At 36.7% G+C, this 15,000-nt stretch overlaps 2 protein-coding genes across 3 annotated transcripts in view; one reads left to right on the top strand and one right to left on the bottom strand.

Moving 5' to 3' along the window:
- zdhhc16b (zDHHC palmitoyltransferase 16b) overlaps positions 1 to 8,279 on the bottom strand; it is a 14,233-nt gene extending 5,954 nt beyond the window's left edge. Inside the window, exons 1-7 of one of the 2 annotated variants that reach the window (XM_084136021.1) lie at positions 8,106 to 8,251; positions 5,843 to 5,911; positions 4,765 to 5,009; positions 3,724 to 3,918; positions 2,905 to 2,993; positions 2,562 to 2,590; positions 2,309 to 2,442 (exon numbers count right to left, since the gene is read on the bottom strand). In XM_084136021.1, the coding sequence (XP_083992147.1) occupies positions 2,309 to 2,442; positions 2,562 to 2,590; positions 2,905 to 2,993; positions 3,724 to 3,918; positions 4,765 to 5,004 (687 nt within the window). In that variant the 5' untranslated portion in view covers positions 5,005 to 5,009; positions 5,843 to 5,911; positions 8,106 to 8,251. Of the gene's footprint in view, positions 1 to 2,308; positions 2,443 to 2,561; positions 2,591 to 2,904; positions 2,994 to 3,723; positions 3,919 to 4,764; positions 5,010 to 5,842; positions 5,912 to 8,105 lie in introns of both variants that reach the window. The other variant, XM_084136020.1, reaches the window with a different exon arrangement.
- A 2,054-nt stretch (positions 8,280 to 10,333) lies between these two features.
- The window catches only part of prkar1ab (protein kinase, cAMP-dependent, regulatory, type I, alpha (tissue specific extinguisher 1) b), a gene marked incomplete at its 5' end in the record, with an annotated part of 11,705 nt that continues 7,038 nt past the window's right edge, over positions 10,334 to 15,000 (top strand). Inside the window, 3 exons of the mRNA XM_084135508.1 lie at positions 10,334 to 10,507; positions 11,982 to 12,149; positions 12,230 to 12,321. Coding sequence (XP_083991634.1) covers positions 10,334 to 10,507; positions 11,982 to 12,149; positions 12,230 to 12,321 — 434 coding nt within the window. The remainder of the gene's footprint in view (positions 10,508 to 11,981; positions 12,150 to 12,229; positions 12,322 to 15,000) is intronic.

Raw genomic sequence — 15,000 nt, 5'->3', positions numbered from 1 at the left:
AATATGATGATTTGATGCTCAAGAAACATTTCTGATTATTATCAATGTTGAAAAGAGTTCATATTTTTGTGGAAACGTATTTTCGTGATTTTTTGGGGGGGATTCTTTGATGTATAGAACAGTATTTATTTGAAATAGAATCTTTTGTAACATTATAAATGTTTTTACTGTCACTTTTGATTAATTGAATGCATCCTTGATGATTTTTTCCCCCTGAATGAATTACAAATTCTTGCTGACCCCACAGTTTTGAATGGTAGTCAAAGTAACAACATTTCTGAGGACTAAAACCATCAACTACATAATTTCCAATAATTCCACAAATCACATCTCACTAATATTCTACACTGCTACATACAGTATATTAAGCTGAAGTCTTTCAGAGCTCATATGAATGACAATTATTGATTGTCTGTGGCTGCAAGTTCACTAGGCAGAAAGTTAACTGAGACTAACTAGTCTTAAAGATGACCTTGTGCTTTTTTTTACATGTTCATCTTTCTTTGGTGTGTAATGTTCCTGTTTGAGCGTGAAAAAGTCCCTTCTCTATATCAGTGTCAGTGTTTCTGAACTCCTGAAACGCCTTCATTGTAGTCTTGAGTTTCTTCCGGGAACGAACACGTCACAATATTCCTCATTTAAATAATTCATACGCAGAATAAAGGGGCGGGGCCTGTACACTATGTCCGCCTACATCACGCGGGACCTTTCAACGTGATGACGTAATGCGTGGCGCATCGCACAGCTAGTGCAAGACGAGCATTTGTGGTTAAAAGTATATAAATGTTTATTTTTGTTATAAAATGGCCGATGTTTTGTCTAGATAAGACTCTTATTCCTCGGCTGGGATCGTGTAGAGCTCTTTGAAGCTGCACTGAAACTGACATTTGGACCTTCAAACTGTTAGACCCCGTTGAAGTCCATTTATATGGAGAAAAATCCTGATGTTTTCCTCAAAAACCTTAATTTCTTTTCGACTGAAGAAAGAAAGACATGAACATCTTGGATGAGTGAGTAAATTATCAGGAAATTTGAATTCTGAAGTGAATTAAACCTTTAACAGGTTTCAGGGCTGTGCTTACTAATGATTAATAGTATCCTGTGAGGTGAAAGCACTAAAACATTTAGTAGGTAATTTTATGACAGTAGTGTCATGCTAACACAAATAATGTTTAAGTCTTGAGACTATACTCTGAAACAGTCAACAATGTTTTGCATAGTAAAAGCACTAATGTGAACATGACTTTTGTCATGTGACGTGAATGGAAAGTTGAAAATATTTTCTGTGGAAATCAACAACAGGCTGAACTTGAATTTAACCCTGAACATTCCTTACAGTAATACAAAAAGCAAAATGTCAGCTTTTGCCCTCTAGGAGTTTTATCCAGAGTGCACCTGCTGTGGGAATGGTATATTGATTAGCCCCACACCCAGGACCACCTCCCATTTAGATTAGCCCCGCCCCCATGACAGCCTCCCCTTTAGATTAGCCCCACCCCCAGGACCGCCTCCCCTTTATATTAGCCCCACCCCATGACAGCCTCCCCTTTAGATTAGCCCCGCCCCAGGACACCTCCCCTTTATATTAGCCCCACCCCTAGGACGCCTCCCCTTTAGATTAGCCCCACCCCAATGACAGCCTCCCCTTTAGATTAGCCCTGCCCCCAGGACCACCTCCCCTCTAGATTAGTCCCGCCCCCATGACAGCCTCCCATTTAGATTAGCCAGGACCGCCTCACCTTTATATTAGCCCCGCCCCCAGGACCGCCTCCCCTTGTGTGTGAATGTCCATATACCTGCCTGACTATAAAAAACAATACAAGCACAAGCTCACCATTAAACAATCTCCCATTATGATAATTTAAAGTTCTATTTTTTAGATTAATTGATGACCGTAAAGACATTTATAGGTTACAAAAGATTATAGTTCAAATAAATGCTGTTATTTTCATCAAATAATATCACGGTTTCCACAAAAATAGGAGAAGCACAAGCAAACCATCATATTAGAATGATTTCTGAAGGATCATGTGACACTGAAGACTGGAGTAATGTTGCTGAAAATTCAGCTTTGATCACAGGAATAAATTACATTTCAACATATATTCACATAGAAAACAGTTACATTTTAAATTTTAGTAATATTTCACAATATTACAGTTTTTACAGTATTTCTGATCAAATAAATGCAGCGTTGGTGAGCGGAAGAGACTTCTTTCAAAACCCATATCCACAGAGTAAACTCTCTGAAGGCATTTGGCTGTTGTAAGTTTGCCTGAGTAAAAGTAAAACCCCAGAAGGACCTCACCTCGATGGCGTTATAGGCGTCCAGGAACATGTCTTTGGCACTGATGCTGCAGTAGATGCAGCCCATGGTCATGAACAGGCAGAAGCTGAAGAAGTAGCGGTGGTTGAAGTGACCCACGCAGTTATTCAGCCAGGCTGGAAGAGTGCTCAGTTAAGACGGAAACCACAGCAGGACATCGTCACATAATAATGAAACAACATTTACTTTTCTTCACGTATAGTATGGTCATTTACTGGCTGCTTCACAAGGATACGACAGTGGTGGTCCATTTTCAAAATACATCTGTGATGGAGAAAACAAAACATAACGCATTATTTTATTTAAAAATTAGACTGCAGCAAGTGATTATTTGATTAATCTTTAAATGAAATATTTTATTCCATTAATCAAAAAAATTCAAATGTAATTCTTGCAATTACAGAGTAATATTAATAAACAACATGTACTTTCTATAGGGCTAGAAGGAATATGGTTTTGTTTAGGGTTAGTTGAATATAATTATGCATAATTTACTGGTATTACTTCAGTTAGTACAAGTGTAGAAGGACACGCATCAGATTCACTTCTACTGCCTTCAGTCGGCTAACTCGGCTCACCTGTTGCAGATACTGCAGTGATGAGTTCTGGCTGGTTTGGGAACTATACATTTTTTGCAGATAGTAACAGTTGGTATATCACTCTTTTCCTAAAATAAAAGACACAAGCATGCAACAAACACTTAATGAAATGTTAAATATTCAATATTCTGAAAGCAAATATCATCGATTAAACTGGGATATTTCACCGCTGGAAAGATGAATGTGTATTTAAATTGGGTCATTTATGTAGTAAAAGTGTGAAATTATTTTAGAAGTTGGTGCCTTCTAGACTGAGAAAAGCCAGAAAATGTATTTTTGGCTCATGTGGATGAAAGACAACAACTCCCAGAATGCACTTGCTTCGCTGCCCTACGAGGACACTCCCAAGCCACGCCTACCGGTTACAGAGGGCAGTATCGGGAGAAATGATACAGCTAGGCTACTAGTCGACTCGAAACTGAAAAGACGGCGTTTTATGGTGAGATCCCCCTATGGGCGGGTTGAAGACATGCGGGACGAGCTCCTCCTACTGGCTGGAGTCGATAAATGACCATTTTTGCGTCATCTGAGGTTTTTTTCCAGACACACAATACAGAAATCTCTCGTCTCAGGGGGACATGAGGGAGGGAAGCACGGTCACTCGAGAATACTGCCGGGTTTCTACTGATACAAAGCTTAATGCTAATCGGTGAAGTATCCCTTTAAAGACCTCATAGCTCTGTTGTTAACGGTTTAGAAGTTATTGTTAAAAATCAGAACTACTTTTACTTCCAGAACCCAATTGTTGTACTCTATTGCTTACTTAAAATGTGAAATTGGAATATGAAAAAAAGGCACCTGTGGTGGGAAACCCGGACACGTGGTGATGGCTTTATAGTAATGGTAGACCAGCATGAGGAGGTTCCAGTGGCCGTAACAGAGGTGCCAGAGGATCCAGTGAACGGGGTACGTGCTGAAGATGATGGGCAGAACACACAGATAGACGATGATCACGATGGAGCTGGTCAAGGCGATCACCAGAGACACAAACACCTTCACGGGGGAAACAGAGATCATGTGAGCTGTTAGAGTTTAAACATGCATTAACTAACAAGTTCCCACAAGAGCTGCACGATTTCTAACAAAATAATGTGTAATTTACTAGAGGTTCTGACTAAATGTTGGGTGTAATCACTAATTTTATCACTTAAAACTCATCTTTGATCACCAAAATGACTTATTTAAATGTTTTTTACCTTGAATTTTTTTTTCCATGCCTTAAAATATCTTGAATGTAACTCGACACCCTTGCCTCATTTAGTATGCGCGGTTCTATGAATATGCAAATGAGCCCCGCCTCCACTCACTCAGCTCAGAGATCCACTCGTTGACGATCACATGTTGATCTGATTGGTTACAAGGTAGTTTGTGACGTCAGAAACACCAGCGATTTCAAAGCGTGTTTTTGGTTCACTGCAGTTTTAAGGAGAAAATACTCAGCAATGGTGTTCTGACGTACAACCCAGAAGCGCTGCGCTGTTACACTCCGTGAACTCACTCAGAGGAGAAAATCAATAGTTGAATAAAGTCGTTATTTATTTTTTTTGCGCACAAAAAGTATTCTCATCGCTTGATAAACTTAAGGTTGAGCCACTGTAGTCACTTGGACTATTTTAACGATGTCTTTACTAACTTTCTGGGATGGCAGATATCGATCACATAGAAGCCTATGGAGGAGTGAGTCAGCTCTCAGATTTAATCAGAAATATCTTAATTTGTGTTTTGAAGATGAACGAAAGTCTTACAGGGTTGGAACAACATGAGGCAGAGTAATTACTGACAGAATTTTCATTTTTGGGTGAACTGACCCTTTAAGAAAATAGATTTGGTTCTGCCTACCACTCCAAACCAGCGGGTCATATTGTCCACCAGCCAGTAGATGGGCTCAAAGACACAGTCAAGCACCGTGTCTGAATTGGTCAGGACGTTGTAGTACAGGGACTTCATCAGCACCGTCCCATAGTTCCACAGGTCTCGTACTCGGTTCGGCCGCTTTCTGCGTCCTCGTCGAAGGCAGAGTCGGAACCAGCGCAGGAAGAGACGCATGACCCTGGAGAGGTACCACCTCCAGCTACGCATCCCTCCTACAACACACACACACACACACGACAGAGGCTCAGTGTTTCTCTTCTGCGTAGCGCACACAAACACAGGTTACAAGCTCCCTGACCTCCACACCTGAATACCAGCTTCTTTTGAGCTTTAAACTCTTCATTAAACACACAAAATCAATCAATAATACAGCCTATGGAACCAAAGACTTTGTAAATGAATAAAACTCAGAAAGAAATGATGATTAAAAATTATAAATTTATGAATTATCTTTTATAATAGCAAAATTAGGCAATGTCTTTATTATTATTATTCTTATTAAAAATGTGAGAATAAGGTTCCTATCCAAAAGAAAAAAGAAATTCCAGAAAAATACGTAAAATAAATAATTTTGAAAACCAAATAAACACACACACTGTATAGAAAATATTCAGGAAAAATATACAAGTAACTAAGTTAAAAAAGTAACAAATGAATTCAAAATGTAAAAAAACAAACACACAAACATTGGATAGTCCAAGAAAATAAATATACAAGTACATACATTCATTACCATTACATTAAATACCTTTGATTTTAAAAATATAATAAAATAACACATATATATAGAACATTCCAAGATATTCTGGAAAAATAAATAAATATAAAAAAGCAAGTAAATAGCTAAATAAATAAATCAAATAAAAACACACACATACAGAACATATTCCAATTACCAATATATTAAATAAGCAAATACATAATAAATAAATAGTGCAAAAAAAAATTACAAAATCTTTAGGCGCACAGAGTGTAATTAAAATCCTTACCAACTCTTATCGTTTCTGCTTTTCTAGGCAAATAAATGCATTAAAATAGGACTCACTAAAAACTGTCCTTAGCTTGTCTGTACCAAGAGAGAAACTGCCCCATTTCCAAGAGATCTACTCCAGAACTGCAACCATAGACACACACACACACACACACAGAAAAGCATTAGTTTGATTACATAGAACGTAGCGAGATCAAAATACCTGGTCAAGGGGTGTATAACTATTGCGCAGGATTATCAACTAATGTCCGAGGCAGAAAAAAACACACTAAATATTTGATCAAGTCCTTGGCAGTTCACCTTATGTAACAACAACAGCCAACTTAAGAAAAGTTTCAAGTCACAAGACCACTGTAACCCAGCACTGGACACACTTCCTCAGGAGGACAATAAGTGTGCATCTGATACGGCCAGTGGCTGATGAAAGTGAGGATTAGTTACTAGACTGAGGCAGTATTTTTATCCCAGTCCCATGGGGTTCCTCTCAAACTCGGACCCACTGCGTTTTTCCAAATGTCGCAGGTGAAAGGTGAGCTTGTGGTGAAGACAATTACATGCCGTGACGTGATGATGGCGTCATCCTGAAGTCACATGGTGTCAGTAGCTCGTTACCAAGTTAAAAAGCTTTTAATGAAACACAATGCTTGAATGTAAACTCTCAGGTCAGTATACACAGATTTTAATGTTTTGATGGAAAAAAGGGTCATCTTAGATATAAAATAACACAAATGGAAGTATATGCAGAGACCAAAGATATTAAATAAAACAAATTTAAATATCATATATATATATATATATAATCATTAATAAATAAAACTAAAATAAACTAATTTGGGTAACACTTTATTTTAGTGTCACTGTTACACATCTACGTACACACTATAGTAATAACAGTAACTATGCATAAGCAATAACTAACCCTATAAACCAAACCATGTTATTAATTAATATTACTGAGTACTTATTTAATTACACGGTAACAAGGACACCTTAAAACAAAAAGGGTTAAACTTTATTTTAGTGTCCTTGTTACTCATGTTACGTGTAGTTTGTATAAATTATGCATAATTACATGCAACTGACCTTAATCCTAATCCTAACCCTATAGTAAGTACATGTAGTCAATTGCTATCACTCAGCACTTACAGACATACAGTCACGAGTTTATAATTACACTGTAACAAGGACACTATAAAATAAAGTGTAACCCTTTATTTAAGGTGTCATTGTTATAGTGTAATTAAACATGCAAGTACTGAGTGATAATAATTAACTACATGTACTTACTATAGGGTTAGGATTAGATTTAATGGTAGTTGCATGTAATTATGCATAATTTATAGTAACTATACTATACAAACTACACGTAACATGAGTAACAAGTACACTATAAAATAAAGTATTACCAAATTAAGTGAGGATTAGGGTTTGGTTAGTGTAACCCAAATTTGTTCTGTGGGGAAACAAAGTTTTTAAGTTTTGCTTACAAAAACTAGCATTTAAACATTACATATTCATCATTTACTCTCTGACATCATTTATTCTGTGAAACCCAGATGTTATTTAGAGTCTCAGCCACCATTCACTTTCATTTAAAAAGATGCAATGGAAATGGATGGTGACTGCCGAGGCTATCAGTCCCTTACAAAATGCATCAGATTTCCTTTTTAAGAGTTTGCAACAACATGAAAGCGAGCTAAAAAAAAAAAGACAAAGACATGCATCCAGTCCACTGGACAGTAAGTGCAAGTGTGTGCATGGGAAGCCCCTTTTCCTCCAAAAGTAAGGAGCTTTGCACTGTGATTGGAAAGGCTTAACCTCTGTCACTTAAAGCAGAGCACGCTCACATATCCCGTTAGCACGTTTACTTAACGTCACTCATGCACTTTGTGGATTATTTCAGGACATTTCAAGACATTCAGGACTGAAGTAACCAGCATAGACACTGAAGAGACACAAGCACAGCTCAGTGCTGTGGGCATGAGTGCGCGTTTGCCATCTGTCCCACACTTGACCTGGTTCCACTGCCATGGTTATGATTGACACACTGGAACACTGAGACCGGATACATGACCTCAGGTGTACACTTTCACTTCTGATCAAAGGATAAACTTTCCATTACAACAGCAGAACAAAGACAACCCAGGTCAAATAGTGGACGAACAGACTAGTACAGAAGCGTGTGAGGGCTGGTGTGTTTCTACGGCCACTGCAGTGGACAGCTGCTGTTTACACTATTCACATGTGAACGTCACGTGAAGATGCTCATAATGCACCGGCAGGTAAACGAGAAATATTTAAAAGATAGGCTACGTACCACCAAATCTGGTTCCGTAAAGGTTTTCCACCGAATTGCTCATACAAGGATTCAGCTCATGTTCGCAACTGAATGAAACGCGTTAAGGATGATCACACATTCAAAATAATACACATCTCCTCTCTGCAAATTCAGCAGCATGAACTGAGTACCAATTAAACTTCCGGTGTTTACAGCAGTTTTCAAAATAAAGGTCGCGACAGCAGCGCTTGAACGCAGCGTTACGTAAAATCTTTGTAATTTTCTCCATATAGAAATTGATTTTAAACGACATTGTAAAATTATAAAATTCAATACAGACCAACCATTGAGGCCCATGAGATTGTTTAGTTATAGTCTTTAAAAGGCCGTTTCTATTTATTTATTTATTTATTTATTTATTTATTTATTTATTTATTGTACTTAATAAAATAATAAAATGGTCAAATAAAATAAAATAAAGATATCCAGATAGTTAGAACAAGTTTCAAGGACAATAACTATAAAGATAACGATAAAGATATAGTTTCTCAATAAAAAAAATTCTCAGTATTAAATAGTATCAGAGTTCACACCACAGCTATAACGATAATGGCACAGAGAAACAATATCATATTTAGAATCACTTTCAGAACGATTTTATCCAGCTGATGAACAATAAAAACATTGACAGCCAATCAGAATCCATCCTGCTGAAAAGAGCTCGAGCATTTAAAGTGACAGACAAGCACGCGCTTAGAATAAACAGAATATCAGATGCTAATACAGTTATCTTTATTGTTATTATAGTTATAGTTATTCTTGGTGTGAACGGGCCTTAAAGGTGATTCCAACAATATCGTTTCTCTGTGCCGTTATCATTAGTTGTGGTGTGACTGTGAACTCTGCTATTATTTAACATTGAGAACGATTTTTAAAACTAAATCTTCATGTCTTTCTAGTTATCGTCCTTGGTATGAAGGGGCCTGTAAGTGTTTTTATTGAGGAGAATTACGAGTATGGTACTCAGGTGCTACGTTCCCTTTAAGGTTACCCAGGGTTACAGTTTCCATGTGAGAGCGAGGCGCATTGACGTCAATGGCAGGCTTTGATTGGTGTTTTACCATTTCCGGTTGGCAGACGTCCAAGCGCCTGTGAAGAAGAGTTGTTGCGCCGTCTCTGAATAACGGAATAACGCAAAAGCCGAGTTGCGTTATAAAGGCTCGGTAAGAAATAACGATACTCGAAATGTCGTGTTTCTGTCGAGTAGATGTAGCGCTAAACATCTAGAATGATCGTTAAATGCTGTAAATGTCATTTGTTTATGATACGGATAAAGATGGCGACCACTCGGCGGCCTTCAGCTAGATATTTGTAGCAGAATATATAAGAATATATATAGCAGGATTATATTTTATTTGTTTTAAGGTTCATTTGTTTTAAGGTTTAACCTTCTTGTTGAGGTTTCGAGGTCATTTTAGAAAACGGCATGTCTGTTCTGTTGTATTTTGAGTTGCGTTTTGATGTATATTAAAATAATATTTTCATATTCTGTTGGTCTTGAGAAATGGATTTAAATTTGTGATCGTGAGTCGTGTCGTTCATCCTAAATATACTAACTTACTATTCTGATTGACGTTGTTGAAGTGGGAAATTATTTTATGTCAACATAATCATAATTAGCAACATAAAAATATTGTTTTTCTGTAACTATTGAATCATAGGAAACGCATATAGTTCATGCAGTGAATCAAACTGCACAGGTGTGTTGAAAACAAAGATAATCTCCAGATTATTTCTGACATCAATCTCATAAATGATGCTGTAATCCTGTTCCTGTCCTCTTGCTGGGTCAGAATGTATTTTCATCATGTGTAGACGTTAATGATATTGTTATTAATTCTGCAACATGTACATATCAGAGTTTGTACATATCCCCCCCCCCCCCCCCCCCCCCCCCCATCATAACAACTGACATCCAACATCATTTGAATAATCCAGAATAACTTTATTAAGGCTCAAACATGACAGATGGGTTATTTAGTTTTACTGTAATTATTGGATTTTATATTAAGCGATATTTCATGTAATACATTTTAAGGAAATAAATACTTTTCAGACCTTCTGTATTTGTTTTCACAGATCCTTCACATGTTTAATTATTGACTGAATTGGCTATATTTCATGTAGTCAGCATCTCTGCGAGTTTTCGGCGTGTCACTTGTTTGATGTGTCTCCCCGCAGGTCAGAGGTCAGATCTAGCGCTCATCATGGCATCAGGCAGCGCGGGCAGTGAGGAGGAGAAGAGTCTGAGGGAATGTGAGATATACGTGCAGAAACACAACATCCAGCAGCTGCTGAAGGACTGCATCGTGCAGCTGTGCACCTCGCGGCCCGACAGACCCATGGCCTTCCTCAGAGAACACTTCGAGAAGCTGGAGAAGGTTTGTACATCCGGATCATTCTGACGGAGAGCCCTTGCTGACATCACTTTGCATTAAGAAAGATGGGATGTGTTTATTAAAACAATAAGACATCCACTTTCAATAAATAAGTACTTATTCATAATACTTGGAATTATTTATCCAGCAAATAAGGCCTCATGTTATTAAATGTGTACAAATATGCATATGTAAAAAATTATAATGTTGGAACTTTTTGTCAAAAGTTAAAAAAAATTAAATAACTTTTAATGTGATTAACAATTTGTTAGTATGGTTTATATACTTTTATAGTTTTCATTAATTCTTTAATTTGAACTTGTTTTTATATTTTTGGTATTCAGTTTAATTTTTAGTATTTTTGTGCTTTTGTCATTTCAATTACTTTTTTTTTATGTGTGTGTGTGTGTGTGTGTGTGTGTGTGTTTGTGTGTGTGTGTATTTTACCAAATACGTTAAATTCATTTTTATTTCTGTTTGAGTTCATTTTGAATGTTTACTTATTTCCAGTTAGCAGTCTAAACTAAATGAAAATTAAAAATGTTGCTTTGGAAACTAATTGAAACAAGTTTAAGTTTTTACTTATATTTGATTTAATTTTTATTTCAGATTTCTTTCAATTAACAAAAATAGTTTTAGCTATTGATAGTAATAATAATAATAATTATTATTTATATATATATATATATATATATATAAATTAAATGTTATAAATATATGAACCTTCAGAATATATGGGAATTAAAACTGTAAAATTTGGTGTGTGTAAAGCTGCAGAAGTGGAGATTTCTGACTCAGAGCAGGAGGAAAAACAGACTTTAAAGATATGCATTGAAATTGAAATCTATATAATCTATATGCAAATAGACCCTTAACAGTCTATGTTGCATGCTTTCTTTCCACTAATCTGAAAATAGTTATGAAAAGTCAAATAGCCCAAAATCTCAAAATTGACCAATGCATGAAAAAAAATATATATATAGTCACCTTCTTTCATTGTCATCCGGATGTGAGAAGAGCTTTGGTGAGAGCAGCCATGGTTTTGTGTATATATATATATATATATATATTAAACATTTGGATTTTTCGTCTGCATAAAATAAAAATGTACCCTGTTTATTTTCTGAATGCATGTTATAGATGTTATTGTGAACGATTCATCCATGCATCTTCTGTTTGTTTTTTACCTTAATTTTCTGGATTTTCCAGTGAAACTGGACTTCTCCAATCATTTAGTTTGGAAAACCCTCCCATTTCTTACATTAACTGTAACTCCCACATCCCATAATCCAACAACCGATGGATAGAACCAAGTCCTGCTCTACATTTAGTTCCTGTTTCATTCAGATATGTGCCACACACAATACAGAAGAACAGATCTAACGAGGCTTCTGTTTCACTGTGACTTCAAATCCAACCGAAATCCTCCCTTTCAAATCATTTTCTTTAACTATGCCTGCATGTGCTTCATACGCAGGAGGAGGCGAAGCAGCTCCTGAACCAGCAGAAAGCCAGCTCTCGCTCGGACTCTCGTGAAGACGAGGCGTCTCCTCCCATGAACCCCGTGGTGAAGGGTCGCAGGCGGAGAGGAGCCATCAGCGCTGAGGTCTACACCGAGGAGGACGCCGCCTCCTACGTCAGGAAGGTGTGTATGTCTCACAGTCACATGATCATGTCTGATGTCAGTCAGGCGGAGCAGTCACGTGTTCTTCTGTCTCTGTGAAGGTCATCCCTAAAGACTACAAAACCATGGCCGCTCTCGCCAAAGCCATCGAAAAGAACGTGCTCTTCTCACATCTGGATGACAATGAAAGAAGGTGACTTTATTTATTTATTTATTTATTATTTCATGCATTGGTCAATTTTGAGATTTTGGGCTATTTGACTTTTCATAACTATTTTCAGATTAGTGGAAAGAAAGCATGCAACATAGACTGTTAAGGGTCTATTTGCATATAGATTATATAGATTTCAATCTCAATGCATATCTTTAAAGTCTGTTTTTCCTCCTGCTCTGAGTCAGAAATCTCCACTTCTGCAGATTAACACACACCAAACTTTACAGTTTTAATTCCCATATATTCTGAAGGTTCATATATTTATAACATTTTATTCCTAAAAACAATTATTTTTTATATGGCTGTTGACAGTATTTTTCTGATTTATGAAGTGATAAAAAGAGATCCCCAGAAATAATGTTAAACTTGGCTTTATCCAGTGTTCAGATTTCTGTTCTGGAAATATATGCAAATGAGTGCATTGTTAATTAGATAATGCCTCATTTGTATGTTTAAATTTGAAATGAAAGAAAACTTGTAATATAAAATGTAAAGATGTGAGCAATCAGCTGGGGAAGTATGATGATATATATTATTCATAATATGAATATATGTTCATGTATATGATATATGTAAATTTTTTACCCTACAAACCTGGTGTGTGTGTCTTGCCTTAACTGTTAAGCCTCACCAGTGCGTCGGCGCACTGAAGCGTTTTTTTTTTTTATTTAGTTCAAAGTTACTATCAGATTTAATGTTATACATTGACAAACTATACATCATTAAAAAGATATAAGACTCAAGTTTCAGTATTTGACCACTATTGTATTCTGAGAAACTTATAGTGACAGTTATTTCTTAATTTGTGTCAGGAGTTATGAAATGAAAAAATGCGTCGATACCTTTAATATGAATTATGCGCGTCAGACATTCCCATTCATAAAAAACTCCCGTGCCGTCGTCATGACAGCGATTCACAAAACAATGTCACTTAAGGCTTTAGCTCAAAAATGTGCAGATTTGGAGAAATATTGATAGATTCTCATAGATTTACATCAGATTTCTATTGACAGGAATAATATTTATTGAATATATACCCAAATTAGGGATGCTCATTTCGATTAATTTTCCCGACCGACAACCGCCGCTCGTTAATCGATTATTAACCGTTAACTGATAAGATTATAATATTGAATTGACAGCCGATCTAACCAATCATAATCCGCCATTTTGTCCGACAAAGCAGTCAGGAGAGATAACGTTAGCTAGCAGATTAACATGGGAGGATTTGAACTTGAAAAACAGAATGTACTGACCCCTTTCCGCGGTTTAAACAACATTCCTTCTTATGTTCATTCATAACTTATTTGATGCTATAAAGGAAGAGATGATCGGTTCACGAGCAGCTTTAACGGATGCTCTACAGCGATCTGTCAGACACATTTAAGAGCCACAAAACGGTATGTAGCCTATTGTATCGTTTAAATTTATTTTAAAAAATGACCAAATTTGAAAGGTGAGACTTTGTTTAATATGTTTAATATCAGAAGTAACCGAAAAGTAACCTGGTCTGTCTTGTCTGTCAGCATGTTGTCAGTCTCCTCTCTGCTCCGCGATGTATTTTTCACTGCGTGAGAACATGGTGTACGTGAGAGCAGCGTAGCTTGTCGGACATAGCGACAGTAACAAAGGGGGGCGGGTCTTTGCGAAGGGTCAATTGCATTAAATACAAATAAAATGGACGCGTATCTGTTGCCCTTTAAAAAAAAAAGTTTTTATGAAAGGGTTTATTTTAACGTGCAAAGTGCAAACAGCAGCATACAGAACAGATCAACAACAGAACGGATTCAGTTTAAATTGTCACGCACCTGCAGCATTTCTGACAGTGAGAGAAAAACAGAATAAAATAATACAAATAAAAAACAAAATAGGCCTACACTAAATATATTTTTTAAACTTAAATAATTAACAAATTAAGATGACAAAAAGAAAACACTGAATCCGTTTGAACAAAGCTTTAGAAAAAAACAGCATTTTTTTCCCGTTTTTTTATTTAAAAAAAGCAACATCAACGTGATGTGGGGTCAGTCTGGAGCGCAGCCTGTTGACAGTTAGACCCGCGGCAGAAAACACCCTCTCCGATGGGATGGATGTCCCATCGGACGGGAATACACAGGTAAAGTCTCGAGACGTGTGTGGTTGCACGTGTCGACCATAGACTGTAAAAAAGGTGTTGACGCGCTCCGTGAGTTAATAAATATATAAGCTATAAAGTATTTTATTTTTAAACCATGCAGCAAACTAAAAAAAAAAAAGATAAAAAAAAAACTTTTTAAACCGTTTAACTGATAGTATTAATCGGTCAAAATTTTTACATTCGATTAACGGTTAAACGGTCAATATGAGCATCCCTAACCCAAATGCGTCGATGTAATCATTATGAGCGCTTGCATACTCTGATACTGTGTTTTCAATACATACCGGCAGCCTGAGGGCGCCCTATATGCACAATAATAGTCCATATATGGAACATGAAGAAGTGCCATAATCATGTGACATTCCAGGACGTCACTGATACACACACAGCTATCAGAGATCGCGCTGTAACATGCAGATAAAGACGTTTTGAAGACAATAAACATGTTTGCAATGATATTTGAGTTTCCTGTGTTCTTCAAACCATGCCAGGTATTTTATATAACAATAGAGACAATATAC

This window comes from Abramis brama (genome assembly GCF_963993115.1).
Source record: "Abramis brama genome assembly, chromosome: 14".
Lineage (NCBI taxonomy): Eukaryota > Metazoa > Chordata > Actinopteri > Cypriniformes > Leuciscidae > Abramis > Abramis brama.
Note: the sequence above shows the minus strand (reverse complement) of the source record. Positions and strands in the feature narration are given on the sequence as shown.